Below are 19,743 nucleotides of genomic sequence, written 5' to 3'. Positions count from 1 at the left end.
AAAAAAACTGTGTTTATTAGAAATAAATCCATCATTATGGCATCCATCATAAACATCATAAATATATCCATCATAAACAGTTGCTTCTGGTCAAAATACCTAATTCATAACGCCTTAGACCTATTTGCTTAGAACTGTTTTCACTGTTTTCGCTTGTAAACATTGCTTGATTGGTGAATATTTCTCTCCTGATCCAGACAAGCTGAATTCTTCACTGGAGAAAGCTGTATTTTGGATAGAGAACTCATATTTTAGCCAGAAGCAACAGTTTGAAGTTAAAAATGTCTTAATGATGGATTTGTTTATTACAAAGATGTAGCTCTTCACTTCACAAGATATTGAGGAATTGGTGTCGAGTGGATTACTTGTAGACTATTGTAAAGTTTTAAAAGCTGTTTGGACTCTCATTCTGATGGTACCCATTCACTCATTGGTGAGCAAGTAGTGCAATGCTAAATTTATCCAAATCTGTTCTTATGACTGAGTAATTTTTCAGCCACTTTTAATTTTGGGGTGAACTGTTCCTGTCTGACATTTGTGCTTCTGCCATTTTCTGGTCTCAAAATAAAAGCTTTCTGTTACAGCCTTCTTTGGCAAGTACCTGAATGAGTACAATGGCTCTTATGTGCCTCCTGGTTGGAGAGAATGGGTAGCACTGGTGAAGAACTCTCGCTTCTACAACTACACACTGTGCCGGAACGGTATCCGAGAAAAGCATGGCACAGAGTATCCAAAGGTTGTCTGCTGTATCTTTTCAAAGAGCATGACTGAACATTGTGTGATGAAACATATTTCCTACAGTAGGGCATGTACTACTATCAGATCTGTTATGTCATTCACAATATTTGCCCAACATATTAAGGGTTGTACAATGTATAAGCATCATATCAAATTTCGACCATATCAACTGTCCACAAAAATAATACCGTTTTCAACATTTATAATAATAACTGTTTCTTGAGCACCAAATCAACATATTAGAATGAACTCTGAAGGATCATGTTGCACTGAAGACTGGAGTAATGGCTGTTGAAAAATCAGCATTCCCATTACAGGAATAAATTATATCTTAAAATGTATAAAAATTAAAAACCTCAAATTTTCAATTGTAATAATATTTCACAATATTCCTGTTTTATTGTATTTTTGATCAAATGAATGCAGCCTTGGTATGCATAAGAGACTAATGTTGTTTCTTTTACAGGACTATCTCACTGATGTAATCACAAATGACAGCATCAACTACTTTCGTATGTCAAAGAGAATGTACCCTCACAGGCCTGTGATGATGGTCCTGAGCCATGCTGCCCCTCATGGGCCGGAGGATGCAGCACCTCAGTACAGCAGCGCCTTCCCCAATGCATCTCAACACATGTAAGACTCTCTGTTTCTCTTCATCTTTCTTTTTTTTTCTCTCTCTCTCTCTCTCTCTCTCTCTCTCTCTCTCTCTCTCTCTCACACACACACACACTAAGAGAATTCTCAGTCTGCATGAACAGCTTTATGTGGTCTCATAAATCTCATTCAGTATCAATTTTTCAGTCTTTAGCACTTTATCAAATGTTCTCATGGCGTTTGAGATACGACCACCCAATAAATAATGCTCACTGTATAGTACTGTAGCCACTATTCTCATTTCACACTAGCTACTTTTAATGAACCAACTCTTATGACTTATTTGGTCTTGGTTTATTGCAGGAACAGAGGGTTGATTATGTATTCTGTGTACAGTAATTGTTTCCATAGCACCTCTGGCAAATGAGTTTACATAGTAGGCTCAAGAGAAATATACAGTGCTATTATTATAGTATCATGATTTATTCGTTGCATAAATGTTCATTCTTAGGTCCCATTAGAGGTATAAACCCCATGGCTGGTGTATGTACTGTTATTTTTGTTTGCTTTATGGTTGGCGTTTGGTTACTCTGCAACTTTTATATTTCATAAAAGTTCTACATTAGCATACGTCTTTACTGAAACACAAGCCCAGTTACAAGTTTACTGTTATTTTATTGTTTTTTTTTTATGATTATTTTTAGTTGCTCATTCTTAAAGCTGCAGCTGGTATGTGCATGCAACTTTATGCAAATCGGGTATTCACAAACCAAAAGATGACAATGCATTAGCTTATTAAAATATGAAATAGGACTTCAGAATTCAGCACAATGCACTGTTTTGCAACAATGACATTTTCAATCCGCAACACCATGAAATGTCTCTGCAATATTATTCAGCAGGTTTAGCACCATGAAGCAGCACACAATGCATTACACACAAAGCTTTGCCATTTACAGATGTTTGTACCCTCAAGATATGCACAAAAAGTAGGACTGTGACTCTAAATTCCCTTGGTTAAGTTTTATTTATGGACTGTAAAGTGTATAATTTTTTTTTTTAAATCTTTCAGTGTCACAGGTTTTAACAATTCTGAAAATGTCCCACACAGAACCCCAAGCTACAACCATGCCCCAAACCCAGACAAGCACTGGATCCTGCGGTACACAGGACCCATGAAGCCTGTGCACATGCAGTTCACCAATATGTTGCAGAGAAGGAGGCTGCAGACCCTGCTTTCAGTGGATGACAGCGTTGAGAAGGTAACAGATCATGCTAACTTAACAATATAGCACATATACAAAAAAATAGTTCCATTGCATTTCTCTGGCATTGTGGCATTCTAAGAGTGCTGGCACTGCTCCATTAGTAGTGCAAATTTTTCAGTGTCTCTGCAGTTTCTGCTGTTTATATCATTACACTAGTAGGTGACTCACTGCAAGCGAGTCATCTGAATAATTCGTTCAAAAACAGATTTATTCAGAAACAAAGCAAGTCTTTATGAGTGAGTCAATAAATAATCACAGGAATAAATACTGCTTTAAAATATATTAATACAGAACACAGCTATTTTAAATTATAATATTACAATATATATTTTTATGCAATTAAATGCATTAGACACTTAAAAGACACATTTCAAAAACATTCAAAAAATCTTACCAACCAAAACTTGAATTGTCGTGTAAGTTACGTAAAGAATAATTGACGACGAGCCATAGAATTATTAGAAAATTCACACCTGAGGGGGTAATGTAGAAAAAGTACAAATGTTATAAACTAACCTAGATATTGTAAAATGCTGTTTCCTGTTTTTTCCCCACAGGTTTACAATATGTTGGTGGAAACTGGGGAGCTGGATAACACCTACATAATTTATATGTCTGATCATGGCTATCACATTGGCCAGTTTGGATTGGTCAAGGGCAAATCAATGCCATATGAATTTGACATTCGAATCCCCTTCTACCTGAGAGGCCCTAATGTGGATGCGGGTGCCATGTGAGTCAAAGATATTAAGATCACAACTTCACAGTGAAATGCTAAAAATAACACATTGTTGATTCCATGTTTGTGATCTCCTGCAGTAATCCTCACATGGTCCTGAACATTGACCTTGCCCCTACCTTACTGGACATGGCCGGAGTGGATATTCCCTTGGACATGGATGGCAAGTCCATCCTCAAGCTGTTAGAAAAAGAAAGACCAGTCAACAGGTACTCACTGAATTGTGCTGGATAATGACACTTGCGCTTTTAGAGAAATTGATTAATTTCTGAAAATTTATGCATTTTTCCCTTCTGTAGAGCAGCTTATAACTTTTTTATAATTTATGAACTTTACACAGTGATTAACTGAACCAGCGCTGAACTGACTTGAGCTGAATGACACTATTGTATTTTTAGAGCTGCTTTACAGCATAATTTGAATTGGTTTCATATTTAAAGAAGTTGATTGATTGTTATTTTTCTGTTTATTACTGTGAAGTTGCTTTAAAACATCCTGTACTGTGTAAAGCACTATATAAATTAAAGTGGCTTAAACTACACCAATATAAACATTTAATTCTCGCCATTCAGAATCCCAGACTTTTGTCTTCATATTCTTTCAGTTTTACCAGGTTTCATTCCTACAAGAAGGCGAAAGTGTGGAGGGATTCATTCCTGGTGGAGAGGGGGTGAGTACATTTGATCAGGCCAGATGAACCCATGCATTTTTAATTGATCGCTGTATCACAAACTCTTACACTGTATCGCTCTGAAAAAGATTTTTAACCCCAGAAATTGATTAGACATGGCTCCATTAGAGAGGCACCAGATGGCAGACTGACATCAGACACATCTGCGTGTTTCAAATAGGGGCTGTATCTAATTCTTTGCTGTTTTTGGGTGGCAACCTGATGTGATCTCTTTCCGATCTACAGCAAGCCTCTGCATAAGCTAGCAGATGGCAAAGAGGTGGAACAGAATTCGCTGCCAAAGTATCAGCGGGTCAGAGACCTGTGTCAAAGAGCTGAATACCAGACACCCTGTGAGCAACCAGGCCAGGTAAATATTCACTTTCAATTACACTGCATATTCCCTTGACTATTTCCAGTGATTTCCCTGCTGTTTAGCGCTCTCTAACTAACCGCTCCTCCTCTGTGCAGAAGTGGCAGTGTATTGAGGGTCCGACTGGCATGCCGAGGCTGTATAAGTGTAAAGGGATGGCAGGTCTCTATGCACCTCGTGCTTTGGGTCTGATGGCTGCCAACAGGGGACAGATCAATGGAGCTCGTTCTGCATCGTACCACTGTGATTGTGAGCCCACCGTACCTGTCAAGAGGAAGAAGGCATTCACTAAAAAGAGTGAGTCATTCTATAGTTTCACACATTTGGTCCTGAGAGTGTCAGACTGTTCTTGCTTGGTTAGTGGTTAAATGGCAAGAAGGCTGTTTTCAGAAAATACCTATTATTTATTTTTTGGTGGATGGATATAAGTGAATCAACATAGTTTAGTCAAAATGTAAAATGGTTAGTTCGAAGGTGGCTTATAATGCCTAAAGAAAGATATCTTCTTGGTATCTGTTATTTCCATTTATCACAGTAACAATTGCTAATCTGGTGCATGAACCCCTGGAAGTATGTGATTTGAATTTAAGAGCTCCCCAAAAACAATATCTACTCTACTATACTAAAATATGTTTTATACACCACCAATTAAAAGTTTGGTATCAGTAAGATTTTGTTTGTGTGTGTGAAGAAAAAAATGAATACTTTTGAGCAAGGATTAAACTGATCAAAAGTAACATACAGTATATAATTTTACAAAAGATGTATCAGTTTCCACAAAAACATTAAGCAGCATAATTGTTTTCAACCTTAATAAGAAGAAGAAATATTTCTTGAGCACTAAATCAGCATATTTCTGAATGATTAGAATAATTCTGAAGGATCGTGAGACACTGAAGACTGGAGTAATGGCTGCTGAAAATTCAGCTTTGCCATCACATAAATAAATTATATTTTAAAATGCATTCAGATAGAAAAGAGTTATTTTAGATTTGATATATATATATATATATATATATATATATATATATATATATATATATATATATATATATATATATATATATATATATATATATAAAAAGCACCTGTTCTTTTCTTTACAAATGTCTCCATCTGGTGGGTGAATATATTCATATGCATGCATTTATGATATTGGTGTGATAGCAGTTTGAGAAATAATTCTATAGTAATGTTCTTTAAGCAATATTTCAATGTTAATTCCAGAGCTGAAGACCAAGAAGAGTTTGCCGCGTAATCGTTGGGCTCGTTCTATCTCTTATCACTTGGACTCAAATGTCTACACTCTGGACCTGGAGAAAGGCTACCAGCCCCTCGACCTCAACACCAGCCACATGCTAGGCAGAAAGCAGGCAGTGTATGGAGAGAATGTAGAATATAGCGGAATGGGACCCACAGACAACAACTTCAACTCCCTCAAGCCACCTACTGCTCTTAAAGTCACCTACAGGTACAACACAGATAGTCTGTTACTGTATATGATAACAACTAGAATCAGTGATAATCTAATAACCATACTTGTCTAAAACCTAGATAGACAACTTAAAAATGAACTTTACTTTTTTGTTTAGATGCTCAATACTGATGAACGACACGGTCAGGTGTGATGGTGGATTATATAAATCTCTACAAGCATGGAAAGATCACAAACTACACATTGAGCATGAGGTAAGATTATGAAGTTGTTCTTAAACAATCTAAATAAAAACAAACAACCATGATTTTACTATTAAATACATTTTGCTTTTCGAATAGATTGAGACATTGCAGACCAAAATAAAGAATCTCAGAGAGGTGAAAGGACATTTAAAGCAGGTTCGACCGAAAGAGTGTGAATGCAGCCAAAACATGTAAGCCTCCACCTTTACATAAAAAAGGTTTTCATGCTTTCATTAAGTGTTGGCTTGATCACACATTTGACATAATGGTGTAATGTTTCCTTAAAAGGTATCAACACAACAATAGGGCACTGTTCAAACTCAAATCAGGCCGGATGCATTCTGTCAAGTAGGTTTTCATTCATCATTTTCCATAAAGCTGAAGTAAGGCACATTAACACCTTATCACTAATGTTACAATCTACAGTTGACAGTTGATTACTGTTGATAGTGAAGATATCTGTTCTTTTAATCTAGTAGAATGACCTCCAAAGATAAGAAACAGTGGCTGATGAAAGAGCAGAAACGCATGAAAAAGCTGAGGAAGCTCCTGAAGCGTCTGCGTAATAATGACACTTGCAGCATGCCTGGCCTCACCTGCTTCACCCATGATAACCAGCACTGGCAGACCGCGCCCTTCTGGACAAGTACTGCAGAGCATAGCATATCACATCATTGTTTTTTCATAAATCACACAAAACCATATTTAATGTTTGCCAAATTAAATAACGACGTGATTTCACTTGTATTAACTTTTTGTGTTGTCAGTGGGGCCATTTTGTGCTTGCACCAGTGCCAACAATAACACTTACTGGTGTCTGAGGACTATCAATGAGACACACAACTTCCTATTTTGTGAGTTTGCCACTGGCTTCCTAGAGTATTTTGATCTGAACACAGACCCTTATCAGGTAGGTCTCTTTTAGACTTTTTTAGTTGTTAAAGAAGATTTCAAATAATCATGGGGACCCCCATCATTGTTATTTTCTGTGCAGCTGATAAATGCTGTGAGCACACTTGATCGTGATGCAGTGAATCACATGCACGAGCAGCTCATGAAACTGCGCAGCTGCAAAGGTCACAAAGAGTGCAATCAGGAGACAGGTGAGTCATGCCACGTGATGAATGTTTTGGCATTGATGTTGCATTTCAACATAATACCTGTAAACACACAATCTATAACCCAATGGCACATCATTATCTCTTATAGGTGGTAAAGAAAGAAACTCTTTGTACGATTACAGGTATTGTTTCATTTCTGTTTTAATGGCTAAATAAAAAGGATTATTATTAATACGTATGTGTGTGTACAACTTTTTTTTTAAAGAAAGTAATTCATGTATTCAGCAAGAGAACATGAAATTGATCAGTAACCGTAACAACATTTATAATGTTACAAACAATTTCTATTTCATAAATAAAGCTCTTTCTATTCAGCAAAGTATTATGATCTCTTTACTGTATTTTTGATCAAATAAATCCATCCTTTGTGAGACTAAGAAACTATTTTTTTAATTAAAAATCTTATATGTTTGTTATCATTACAATATTTTTTGTTATTATGAAGTATATAACAATTAAATTTAATCAAACTAATCTATACTATAAATATCTACACACACACACGTTTATATTTATTACTACTATAAAGATTTTTCTTATGTCTTATATATTTTTTTAACATATATATTACTTATCTTTGTTATATGTGTTTGTGTTTTTGCTGGCGTGGGGTGCTGTGTGTGTGCGCGCTCCACATGCTTCAGGCCTCTTCATCGTCGGAAGAGGCCAAAAGTGAAGAAACCATCCTCCAAATCAATGTGAGTTTGTTGTACACACCATCTGCTTAATATAATTCAGCCAGCCAGTTATCAGCCCTAATCCTCAGTAGCCCTCTTCCCCCTGTCACACAGTGTATGTTCATGCTGTCCCTCGCCGCATGAGCAGCTTTTCAATTCTCCTGACATTCCTTTAGATGCGCACGTGACGATAAGAGTCCTTCATTACTGATAAAAAAGTGTGTTAACAGAATACAGAATGGTGCAGAGCGTCCCACTGCCATAATTACACATTGTCCTCATTTTGTTCTTAACGTTCTTTTGTCTTCTTGTTGTTCATATTCTGCTAAAACCTGAAGATTTGTTATTGTTTGTTTACTCAGGGGCCAAATTTGGGAGGGATGGGTAGGTTAGATCTGTCTCTACTATCCACTGTGAAGAACGCGCAGAGGTGAGGAATGTGAACCGATTAACTCCTGACCCGAGGACAGCAAGTAAACTCTGCAAACGTCTAGCTATAATGAAGTGTGGAGTTGTATCGGTGTGGTCATCTCAGTTTCTCTCTCAATGCAGTTCATTAATGTTTCTATTCACATTTTTTGATTCGCCACATTTTTTGTGAACTTTTTAATGAAAGACTTCCATCATGGAAACTTTTTACCATAATGGACTTTGATGGAGATGAGCAAATCTCTGTCCAATCAAGCATGTAACATTTTGTGGCAAAGACCGATCACCTTCACTGCTCTCATAAGATGAGAAAACTCACATGGCTCATCATCAAGATATGAACCTGTCATCTATTTTTCAGTAAACACTACTTCTTTATCATTTCTGTAAGACTGTGGGACTCTGATACTGTGTTAAACGCGGGGCCAGTGTGCTCTGACTTCTCTGCTGCTGTGGATATTGTAATATTACTCTCAAAGTGAAAATCCCAAGGACACGTCATAATACATGTTGTGCTATAATGATGTTAATGTCACCTGCAACCTATGTGATTCTCTTCATGGAAATATTACGTTTTGAAACATGGTGCTACTGTAAGTTAACACTTGGAACTGAATGCTGCATAGTATGTATTTGAATGTATGTGCAATTAATGTAAATATTAGAATATTTTTTACCAGACTGAAGATATGGGAGTTTGTCTTTGTGAAAGGAGAGCACCTTCAGTCTAACAAAGGTCTTACGTTTATTTGAATGCACTTATTAATAACATACTAAACAGTGTTTGAGTAATGTGTTATAATAGTTATGAAATTTCAAATATTTGTGTAGTTGTCAACCAATTCCTTACATTTTTCTGTTTTCCTTTGCCTTGAAATTTGGAAAACAATGAAGGTGTAGTAGTTGGTGAATAAAGTGTTAAATACCCATGTGTACTTCTTTTATATTCCCCACAAATATATATATATATATTTTTTTTTTCCAGAAAGAACACAAAAACTTAAAATAAAACTTAAACAGAAATTTGGAAAAATAACAACTAAAACTAGTTGACTGTTCTGTGCCAGTCTCTCCGCCAGGTTGGCCTCACTGTTGGCTGTTTAAACCAGCTATTTTCAGCAGTGTTATTAATTTTCTGACTTTTTTTTACTTCTAAAATAGATTTCTGTGGGTGTGGATCTCTCTATAAATGGATTATATGTGGATACTATTCTTATGAATTCTTTTACCCTGCTACCAAACTAACTAAATAAATAAATAATCACATTTTACAGCCAGACACAGGAAGCCATTGACTGATCAGCTACATCAGCTAAACGCCTAATTGGCCCGGCTGGATGACCATTTTAAACCAGCTAAAACCAGCTTGGCTAGGCTGGGAGACCAGATAGACAGCCTAAACCTAAACCATCATGCATACATTGTGTATTTTAAGCAGTGTAGCTGTAGCATCACTGAAAGACATTTCAGGAGCGTGTGCTCCTCGTTTACAACATGTTACCTCGTTCGCCAGCAGGTGGCGCTGTTTGAATAATCCGATATAAATTCCTTCAGGCAATCAAACATATGAAACCACACATTTGCACCTGTCGTGTACTATAACCCATCTAAACTCTCCAAAGCATATAGTTTGTTTTACTAAAGTTTTTGGGCGTCACAATTACTGTGTATAGCAAACCGTAGTGGCTCTATCTGTGTGTAGGGGGTGGAGAGAGAGAGAGGTGCCCAGCCACGAGACACCCCCAGCCATCCAGCTCACGCGCGCGCAGCAGCATGTGGGACTCAATGCACATCACGAAGCTCTCGCGCAGGACGTCCGACAGACCTAGGGGATAAAGTTTTACCGTCTTTACCCCTTCCCTTTATACTTTTTGTGGTTTAACCGTACAATGTGAGGATAATGGCTGGGACAAGGTAAGTTTCAGTCCTTTTTTTTTTTAAATTAAACAAGTTTTGACACGAGGGGTTAGCGCGGTGTCTCTTAAACGTTAGCCGCTCAACTAGTTTAGCAATGTAAATTCAATATAACGTTACAGGAAACTGCCAATATAACTTAATTTGCTATATAAGTCAGTATGAGGGAAAATATGGAGATTGTGTGAATGAAGCGATGATTTTCCCACGATTTCACGACTCACGAGGATTCAGTCATATGTGATATTTTGCTCAGTTTGCTGTCGTGTCATTAAATCAGCATCTATACTGGAGGCCAACTGTTTCGACCATATGTATTTGATTTGAATTGACTTCTACTGTAAACACTGGCTCACTGTTTGAACTAGTATTTCAATCACGGAAATCTCAGTCTGATCTCATCGGATGCATGAAATGATAAACTACTGCTGATCTTGACACATTTAACAAAACAGGTTTCACAACTTTGCCCCACATTAGTTTTTAAAATAGCAACATTTCCGACGTAATCACACCATTGCGTCTTTTTAAGCTATCATGGCAGATATTTAAATAAATAATTCAGGTACTATCAAAGTCAACCTTCATCCTGAAGGTCTTCTAATATTTCACTTGCTTTGAGTTCAATAACATCACACAGGCTCTGGTGGGACTTTGAAAAAAATTGTACATAATTGTAAGTTAATAATTTTGTTTATATTTTTCCGTCACAGCCATGATATTTACAAATCATCAAACAAAAAAAAGTTTGGGATTGTTAGACAACTTCCTTCATTTTAAGTTCAACAATAGGTGTAGAATGTCTCTGGTGACATTTAACTTTTTTATTTAATATTTTAAGGTAATTGTGTGATTTTTCTTTCACAATCATGATATTAACACCTTTTATGAAGATTTATTTTATTTTATGAAGGTATTTTTAGATAATTTCTGTCATTTTAAGAGTAGCAGGTCACTGGCACCAGATAAAAAAAGTTATGGTGACAATTCAATAGATGCTGCTTAAAATTAGAAACCATCCTGTATGCTCAATTCATTCATACACTAAAGTATGGGATTTGTCAATATTTATAATAAACGTATGGCATAATGGCTCATTCTTTTTGAATCTGAGTGTGTTAACAAATGCACATATTGTTTTATAATTATCATTTATTATATTATAATTCCTTATTATGTAAACTATATTTTTTCGATTTTGTGACCCATTTTTTTCCAATACTGAAAAATCAGTGTTGTATGAGATAGTGAATCAGGTCTAATTAAAAAATGTTATATTCAAAGCTTCTTAATATCGGCTGATGGTTACAGGAAACCACCAGAACCCTCTTTGATATCCCACAAAACCTTTACTGTGGTTAGACACACTGAAGTCACATAATGTGAGCTGGGGACACATGTTGTGTTTACTGGTGCTGCACTGTCAGAAAAACACAGAGCATCTGTTAAGCACAGGGTTGCAGATGTACAAATTAATTAAATAAAAATGTAGTCGACCCTCTTTTTCCACCCTGAGCTTGATTATGACACAGATGCTGAAGTGTAAATAGATGAAAAGAGGTGGTTGAAAGACTTTAACTGTTTGATGTAACACACTACCAAGCTTTGATCAGCCATATTATTGATGGCTCTCTCTCAGTTCCTCTTTCCAAGTTCCGCGTTCAGAAGCTGAACAAGGGGCATGACATTGGACACTTGGTGCTTTTTGAAGCCACGTCTCTGTACGCTGAAGTTTGAAGCTTGTTTAAAATGCATCAGATGGTGTTGTAAATTTGCACTACTCTTAGAGATCGTTGATGGGCACTTTTGTGGTCTGTTCCAGCTTTTCAGTTCCAGCTAGTGAGTGTAAATGTATGTTTTGACAAGCTGAGGTTTATCTTTGATCCAGAATGGGATCTCACAATAGGATGTTTTCCCCCTGTTTGCATGTCTGGTACACAATAGTGTGCAGACAAAGGGAGGACGTAGCATTGTGACAGTAGTTTAGCACCAGTGTTTTAACAAGATCTTTGAGCTCAATGTGAAAAGCATCCAATGGCCCGTCTCCAGCGCTCTGCCTGAGGGTGTGCCTCGCAGGCCAACGAGTTGTTTTCTCTTCCAGTTTTGTTGGTTTTTTAGTCAGATGTAGTCAGATGATGATGTTTTTCTTTTGTATTAGTGATACACAGTGAATCAGTGCGTCACAAATAGTTATGTGGTTTTTAAAATAATACAGTGAATTTCAGCTGTCATCTGTGTCACGGTTTGTTTTTGTTGGTCTGGCAAAGACATTGACACTGCATCACTTTTGAAGGTGCATTCATTTTGATAGAATTGCGCACAAAAAAATGTTTTCAAAACAGACTACTTGCCTTAAGTTGGCATTTAGTGGAAATTCATCCTGTCCTATTGATTCAGTTTTGGGTTGAGTGATTTTTGTTTCTGGTGATGTATTCCAGACTTCTCCAATCATTTAGTCCACTAAAAGCGCTTTCTTCCAGTCTGTCAAATTCACATTCAGATCGGCCTCCAATTAAACCACACCTCCACCCCCCCCTTTTTCCCATGTCCCTATTATAATATTATTTTGATATAGATCAAGCACAGATCAGCCACTGTTTACAAGTAGAAACAGTACAAAACTCTTCTAAACAAATATGTTTGATGTGGGAGGACAAGAAGGGATGGACTTTTTCATTATTTCATTCAAAACCAGCCTCTTTGCATGTTGACAGCTTTACATGCCGACATTAATGGGCCAACAAATAACTAGGATTAACAGTGGAATTATTTGAGTCTTTTGAAACACATTTATTGTTATTAGTGCTATTTGAATTGTTTTACTGGTATTAATTATCTTTCTTATGTCTCATCTCCTGTGTTTGCTCAGGATGTGGCACTTAAAATATAGCTGTTGACCCCACCTTTGCACCGTTAATATGCTAATCTTTTGCAAAACTTCAGGCCTTTAGGCAGAAAGCATTATTTTTATCTTGTCCTTACTAGGACCTCCCTAGTAACAAACGTTAATAACTCAATCAATTGGGCATTCGGGGCTCCCATTCCCATCTCCTAGGAGCTCGCTTAGACAACATTGTCCTTTGAGGTGGTTAGGTGACCTCTGACCCTCCTCCCTCCCAGTCACCTAGCATGACCCTCAGAGTAGATGGTAGAGTTTAACTTGTTGCCTGTATGACTCTTACCGGACACATTATGATAAAGTCATGTTGTACAGCAGGAATTGTCAGCTCAGGGAACAGTTAATCACTTTTTATCTTACTGAATCTTTACAGTTGTCTCTTTATTTCAGAATGAGATGTTCATTCAAAAGAAGTATTGACGTTGACAGCTGGTAGTAGACATGCGACTCTGTATTTAAGCACACATCTATGCTGCTAACTTCAGTGTGTATTACCCCCACACACATGTCCATTCACGTCTTACTGTTGCTGTCAGTTTGCTCGTTTGTTCCTGAATAAGGCCTTTGGCGTTGTGTGTGAGCATGCCTGCAAACGGCGGGCTTGTCAGATTTGTCCCCTCTAGAAATAGGATTTATTGTTTTGCTAACACAGTTGCTGTTTGGCAGTTACAGACTTCCCGCTTGGAGTAGAAGTTTCCGGCAGCAGTGTCCACTGAGACAGGAAGTAGATCAGCAGCAGTATGGACAAAAAAGCCATGTAGCACATATAGGCAATGCATCATCCCAATGAGGTCAACTTTTCTTGCTTTATTTAGAAAGAATTCCCGGAAAGGGGATTGTAGTTCAGCATCTCAGACCCCTTATCCTTACCCCAAAGCCACACACCCCCGTTAAGGCACGACTCGCATTCTGATTCTGCGCTGGTGTCGTGAGAGCTTTAATTGTAAAGGGGGTTGTTTCAAATGAATAGAGGCTGATGGTTGAGCTAACAATGCTCTCCATTGTCATGTGCCCATTATCCATTAGTAGTGGGTGGAATTCTCACGTATTGTCATGCATATGATACTGACTTACTACAATTTGGCTAGACAAGTTTGATGCCCTCCTTCTCTAAACCACAACACTTGAGTACCAACTGCTTTAGCTATCATCGTCTCAGCAAAGGCAAGAGAAATTAGCCATATGATTTCCACATTTACACTGCATAAAAATTTTAAGATTCTAAAACAAGATAAATGTACTTTATTTATTTGAAAATTACTCACTTAAAAATAAATTATAAAATAGGTGCATTTTTATTTCATGCCACCTTTAAACATGTTTACATTTACATTTAGTCATTTGGCAGACGCTTTTATCCAAAGCGACTTACAATTGGGGAATACAAAAAGCGATTCATCTTGAAGAGGCAGTCAGACAGAGGAAGTGCTTGTAACACCAAGTCTCAGTCATTGTTCAAATAAGTACAAACTAGTAGGTGGAGAGAAAGATAGAGGGAAAGTTTTTTTTTTTTTTTTTTTTTTTTTTTTTTTTTAGGATGAAGTCAAGTACTGCCGAAAGAGATGAGTTTTCAGTTGTTGCTTGAAGGTTGCCAGAGATCCGGCGTTCCGGATAGGGGTGGGAAGATTATTCCACCAGCCAGGAATGGTGAACGAGAATGTTCTGGAGAGTGATTTTGAGCCTCTCTGTGATGGTACCACAAGGCGTCGCTCACTAGCAGATCTCAAACTTCTGGAGGGGATGTAGGTTCGTAATAGTGAGTGGAAGTAGGAGGGTGCAGAGCCTGTGGTAGATCTGTACGCAAGCATCAGTGACTTGAACTGGATGCGAGCTGCCACTGGTAGCCAGTGCAAGGAGATGAAGAGAGGTGTAACATGCGCTCTTTTGGGCTCGTTGAAGACCAGTCGTGCCGCTGCATTCTGAATCATTTGTAGAGGTTTAATTGCGTTTGATGGCAGACCAGCCAGAAGAGCATTGCAGTAGTCCAGTCTAGAAACAACCAGGGCCTGGACAAGAAGTTGCGCAGCATGCTCTGTCAGAAAGGGCCTGATCTTTCTGATGTTGTGTAGTGCAAACCTGCAGGAACGAGCAGTCTTTGCAATGTGCTCTTTGAAGGTCAGCTGGTCATCAAAGATTACACCAAGATTTCTGACCGAAGTTGATGGGGTAATCATTGATGAGCCGAACTGAATCGTGAAGTCATGCCGTAGAGTCGGAGTGGCAGGGAAGACCAGAAGTTCCGTCTTTGCCAGGTTGAGCTGTAGGTGATGTTCTTTCATCCATGCCGAGATGTCCGCCAGGCAGCCTGAGATCCGTGCAGCTACCGTTGGGTCATCTGGTTGAAAAGAGAGATAGAGCTGCGTGTCATCGGCATAGCAGTGATAGGAGAAGCCATGTGCATGTATGATGGGACCCAGCGATGTAGTGTACGTGGAGAAGAGGAGGGGTCCAAGAACCGATCCCTGAGGAACTCCAGTGATCAGTTGATGTGGTTTGGATACCTCCCCTCCCCAGGCCACCCTGAAGGATCTACCGGTGAGATAGGATTCAAACCAGCGAAGAGGAATTCCAGTGATGCCCAGTGATGAGAGGGTAGACAGGAGAATCTGATGATTGACAGTGTCAAAAGCAGCAGAGAGATCCAGCAGAATGAGGACTGACGATTTGGAATCAGCCTTTGCAGTTCGTAGGGCTTCAGTGACTGAGAGTAGCGCAGTCTCTGTTGAATGGCCACTCCTGAAACCTGACTGTTTAGCATCCAGCTTGTTGTTTAGATATTTTTGACATTTTTGCATAACTTTAGGAGTGTTTCAGCATCTCATGATTATAAATAAGAATAGAAGCCACCTGTATCTGTGGGTTTTCTAACACCACACCTCTTGACAAGCTGTCAGTGTTCAAAAGTGTTCAACAGCTTGTTACTACATTGAAAGTTGTTCGGTTCAGATCTGTACACACTGGAATCTGTGCCACTGTATTAAAAGTTCAGATTTCACTAGCTGAATTTTAAAATTTGAAATGTTTATTATGTAAATTTGTAATGCAATTATCACTTCTGTAAATAACCAGCTGGAGTTAAATCTGTGTTTATCTCCATTGAAATTCACTCCAACAATGAATAGATCTTTTTAAGTAATCCAGATATTATAATTTGGATTCAAATAAAACCTTAAATATGTAACATAAATACTTTAAGTACATGAAATTTCTTATTTAAAAATCTCAGTAAGCAACTTTCAAACAGACAGCTGCCATAGGATTGTATTTGTAGTCATTTTTAGCTCTAGCTTAAATTGATATCACTTAAGAGCACCACCATAAAAAAATGATAGGTTTTTGATAGGGATGGGCTCATTTTCTTATGTCTCATTCTATTGAATATCAGTTATACAGTGGGGCAAATAAATAAACTTCAGACGGGCCTGGACATGTGTTGGCTTGAGCAGGGGGACCTTGCGTGCGCTGCAGGATTTTAATCCATGACGGTGTAGTGTGTTACTAATGGCATTGGCAACCGTTGATACTGTGGTCCCAGCTCTCTTCAGGTCATTGACCAGGTCCTCCCGTGTAGTTCTACGCTGATCCTTCACCTTTTTCAGGATCATTGATACTCCACAAGGTGAGATCTTGCATAGAGCCCCAGTCCGAGGGAGATTGACAATCATCATGAATTTCTTAGATTTTCTAATAATTGCGCCAACAGTTGTTGCCTTCTCACCAAGCTGTTTGCCTATTGTCCTGTAGCCCATCCCAGCCTTGCGCAGGTCTACGATTTTGTCCCTAGTGTCCTTAGACAGCTCTTTGGTCTTGCCCATAGTGGAGAGGTTGGAGTCTGATTGATTGAGTGTGTGAACAGGTGTATTTTATACAGGTAACGAGTTCAAACAGGTGCAATTAATACAGGTAATGAGTGGAGGATAGGAGGGCTTCTTAAAGACGAACTAACAGGTCTGTGAGAGACAGAATTCTTGCTGGTAGGTAGTCGATCAAAAACTTATTTCATGCAATAAAATGGAAGTTAATTATTTAAAAATCATACAATGTGATTTTCTGGATTTTTAAAAAATATTCTGTCTCTCACAGTTGAGGTGTACCTACGATGAAAATTACAGATATCTCCGTTCTTTGTAAGTGGGAAAACATGAAAAATCTGCAGTGTATCAAATACTTATTTGCCCCACTGTATATCAGATATACAACTATATCAGTCCTGACGAGTTACCCCCAAAGATAAATGAAACCAGTATAGGTCTGTATAGCCAGGCAGAATAAAAGTGAAACAGACCGGAGCAGCTGTACCATGACCTCTGCTGATGGAGGCCTAGTCTGCTGTTTAAGATGTGCCAAACCAGCCTGCACCTTTATTCACTAGTGCATCAACCACATACCCTAGCAACTAAGCCCTGTGTTTAGTTGCATAGGATAGGATAAATGAAGCATTTGCATGCAACATGGAAGGAATGGAAGAAAAGTATCCATCCATTTTCATTCAGCTATTGTCATTCAAATATTTGTGAGTACAGTTTATACATCTAACTTTTTCTAGTATCACTGGAATGAGTTCCCTTAACAGAGCCTCAGAATTCTTTTGACAGGTGCAGCAGCTTGTTTTTTGTTTGAGTAAACGTGTGCACTGCACGCTCTTCTCTATTTCAGAGGCAGGGCAGTGTCCTTCCATGTGTGTTCTGTTTGTGGAACTACGCCTATTATTTGCATGTGTGTACTCAGCTGACACTTTGTGCATTTGTGTTTGAGAGTGACACAGCATGTTTTCTGTACTCAAATGCAACAAATATGCAAGTTAAATTAGTTGTAGGCCAAATGTTTGAAATAGTTTAAGAGGTGAACACTGATTTAAGGTTAAAACAATTGATGCGTTTTAGTATATCAAAGCAAGTAAAATCTTTTTTCTTGCCACACCTCAGTGGAACTATATTTCAGGTAGTTACATAACCCCACCTGTCACACAATTTGCATGCCATTCCACCATATTGAATTACATTACATCACCTCAACCCCCTTTCATCTGTTATTCTTAGGATATTCTTTTTGGTAAATAATCCTTCACAGGAACAGTTTATTTGGAGATAAAGTGACTGTGTTTAGCACTTTCAGCTAGTCAGAGTTCTAATAAGTTAGAGGCAGGTTCTTTTTTTAAACACTTTGGCTCGGCATGGCCAATGCTTGTCAAGTGTCAAACTCAGAATAGTATGTTATTGTTTGGCCTGGCATTCAACTTTATGAGGAGTAATTGGCAGCTAAAAGACATTGGCACAGAGAATTGTTGTTAAAGTTGTTGCATTTTTCCTTACTTTAAGAGTGGTCTCGGGTAGTCTAAATCAGAAACACCTAAGGTGGAATTTCAAAACTGCGGCCCTAAAGAAAGCTCTGAATAAAAACAGCATTTGCCCTCGTTTTGGAACAATGGATTTAGTCCAAATACGTTGTATTTCAGTGCTTGGAGATCAGCCATTTTACAGCTATTTTTAAACAATGGTGCAGATTTCTAGACTTAAGGAATTTGAAAAATGATTTCATTGTTTTATGTATTAGGAAATTATTTGACATTATTAGACACTTTCTAAAAATATTTCTCCATACAGAACTAGGGTTAAAAAGAGGGTGAATAGCCTGAGCATCAGACTCTCTTGAATGCTGTCTCTATTTGGTGGTGTTACTAAACAGATTTCTAATGCCCAGGAATAATTCCTGGTTGAGAAGCTTTCTTATACAACTTTTCACGTTCTTTCCATTTAATTTTTTCACATCTATGCAAACCTGTTTTCTTGATAATATAATGATAAACATTTGAGTTTGATGAGGAGGAGTTTAGTCTTGAGGATTCTTTTACAGAAACCGAATGCCTCTCTCGAGACGGTACGAATGAGTGAGAAAAAGGTGGGTGGAGTTCAGCACACAAAGGCCTCCAGTTTAACCGCTCTTCAATTACACAGCTCCCACCTATAAAGCTCTTGATCTGGTAGCGAGAAATAGTTTGTGCGGAATATAGACACTACAGGACAGGATTCTTCGTGATCAGTAGCATTGCCAGCTTTACCCATAATACATTTTTAAATTGCCAAATGTGCATATACCCTTAGGATTAATGCATGAACACAAAACCAATGCATTTCCTCGGGTTAGACGCTGTTTCCCTCAAGGCAGGGCTCAAATATTTAATGGTGATAATGAAGGTAAAATGAAATGATTGGTATATTTGAGACAGATGGTGTCCCAGCATGTCTCTGCTGAGACTCAGTCAGGTCTGTTGCTTTGCTTTGCGTTTCCCAGCTTACCTGGCACCATCTGTATTATAGTCTCTCATGGACACTATATATCTACATTTGTTTTTACGACGATGCAATGGTATATTAACAGATTTGGTACTTGTTGCTTTTTCAAATGTTAAAAACCAGAGTAATAAAGAGAGTTGGACTGCTTTGTGTTACATTTCGAGCACCTTTGAACAGGTGGGCTGACTATTTCTGATCCTGAGCCACAGCTTGGGTTAAAGCCCAGGGAACAAAAGGACATATGTTCACTATCTGACCAGTGGTATAGAGGGCACGTGGCGGGAGAGAAAGAACACACTTGTTGTGGTGTGGAAGCTGGGCAAACGTTGACATGCCTCACTGGAG

The 19,743-nt window shown here is 38.2% G+C and overlaps 2 protein-coding genes across 2 annotated transcripts in view; both read left to right on the top strand.

Annotated features, from left to right (window-relative positions):
* sulf2a (sulfatase 2a) overlaps positions 1-9,219 on the top strand; it is a 30,372-nt gene extending 21,153 nt beyond the window's left edge. The window contains exons 4-21 of the mRNA XM_079395746.1: positions 585-736; positions 1,205-1,374; positions 2,447-2,597; positions 3,161-3,336; positions 3,423-3,551; positions 3,947-4,012; positions 4,259-4,382; positions 4,484-4,682; positions 5,613-5,856; positions 5,978-6,074; positions 6,162-6,256; positions 6,354-6,413; positions 6,542-6,711; positions 6,833-6,975; positions 7,060-7,168; positions 7,275-7,308; positions 7,831-7,884; positions 8,226-9,219. Of these exons, the coding sequence (XP_079251872.1) occupies positions 585-736; positions 1,205-1,374; positions 2,447-2,597; positions 3,161-3,336; positions 3,423-3,551; positions 3,947-4,012; positions 4,259-4,382; positions 4,484-4,682; positions 5,613-5,856; positions 5,978-6,074; positions 6,162-6,256; positions 6,354-6,413; positions 6,542-6,711; positions 6,833-6,975; positions 7,060-7,168; positions 7,275-7,308; positions 7,831-7,884; positions 8,226-8,256 (2,204 nt within the window). The 3' untranslated portion in view covers positions 8,257-9,219. The remainder of the gene's footprint in view (positions 1-584; positions 737-1,204; positions 1,375-2,446; positions 2,598-3,160; positions 3,337-3,422; positions 3,552-3,946; positions 4,013-4,258; positions 4,383-4,483; positions 4,683-5,612; positions 5,857-5,977; positions 6,075-6,161; positions 6,257-6,353; positions 6,414-6,541; positions 6,712-6,832; positions 6,976-7,059; positions 7,169-7,274; positions 7,309-7,830; positions 7,885-8,225) is intronic.
* A 625-nt stretch (positions 9,220-9,844) lies between these two features.
* Positions 9,845-19,743, top strand: part of LOC306856791 (rho GTPase-activating protein 39-like) — a 33,526-nt gene continuing 23,627 nt past the window's right edge. Inside the window, exon 1 of the mRNA XM_079396264.1 lies at positions 9,845-10,206. Coding sequence (XP_079252390.1) covers positions 10,193-10,206 — 14 coding nt within the window. The 5' untranslated portion in view covers positions 9,845-10,192. The remainder of the gene's footprint in view (positions 10,207-19,743) is intronic.

Source organism: Barbus barbus (assembly GCF_936440315.1).
Source record: "Barbus barbus genome assembly, chromosome: 37".
In the NCBI taxonomy this organism is placed as follows: Eukaryota; Metazoa; Chordata; class Actinopteri; order Cypriniformes; family Cyprinidae; genus Barbus; species Barbus barbus.
Note: the sequence above shows the minus strand (reverse complement) of the source record. Positions and strands in the feature narration are given on the sequence as shown.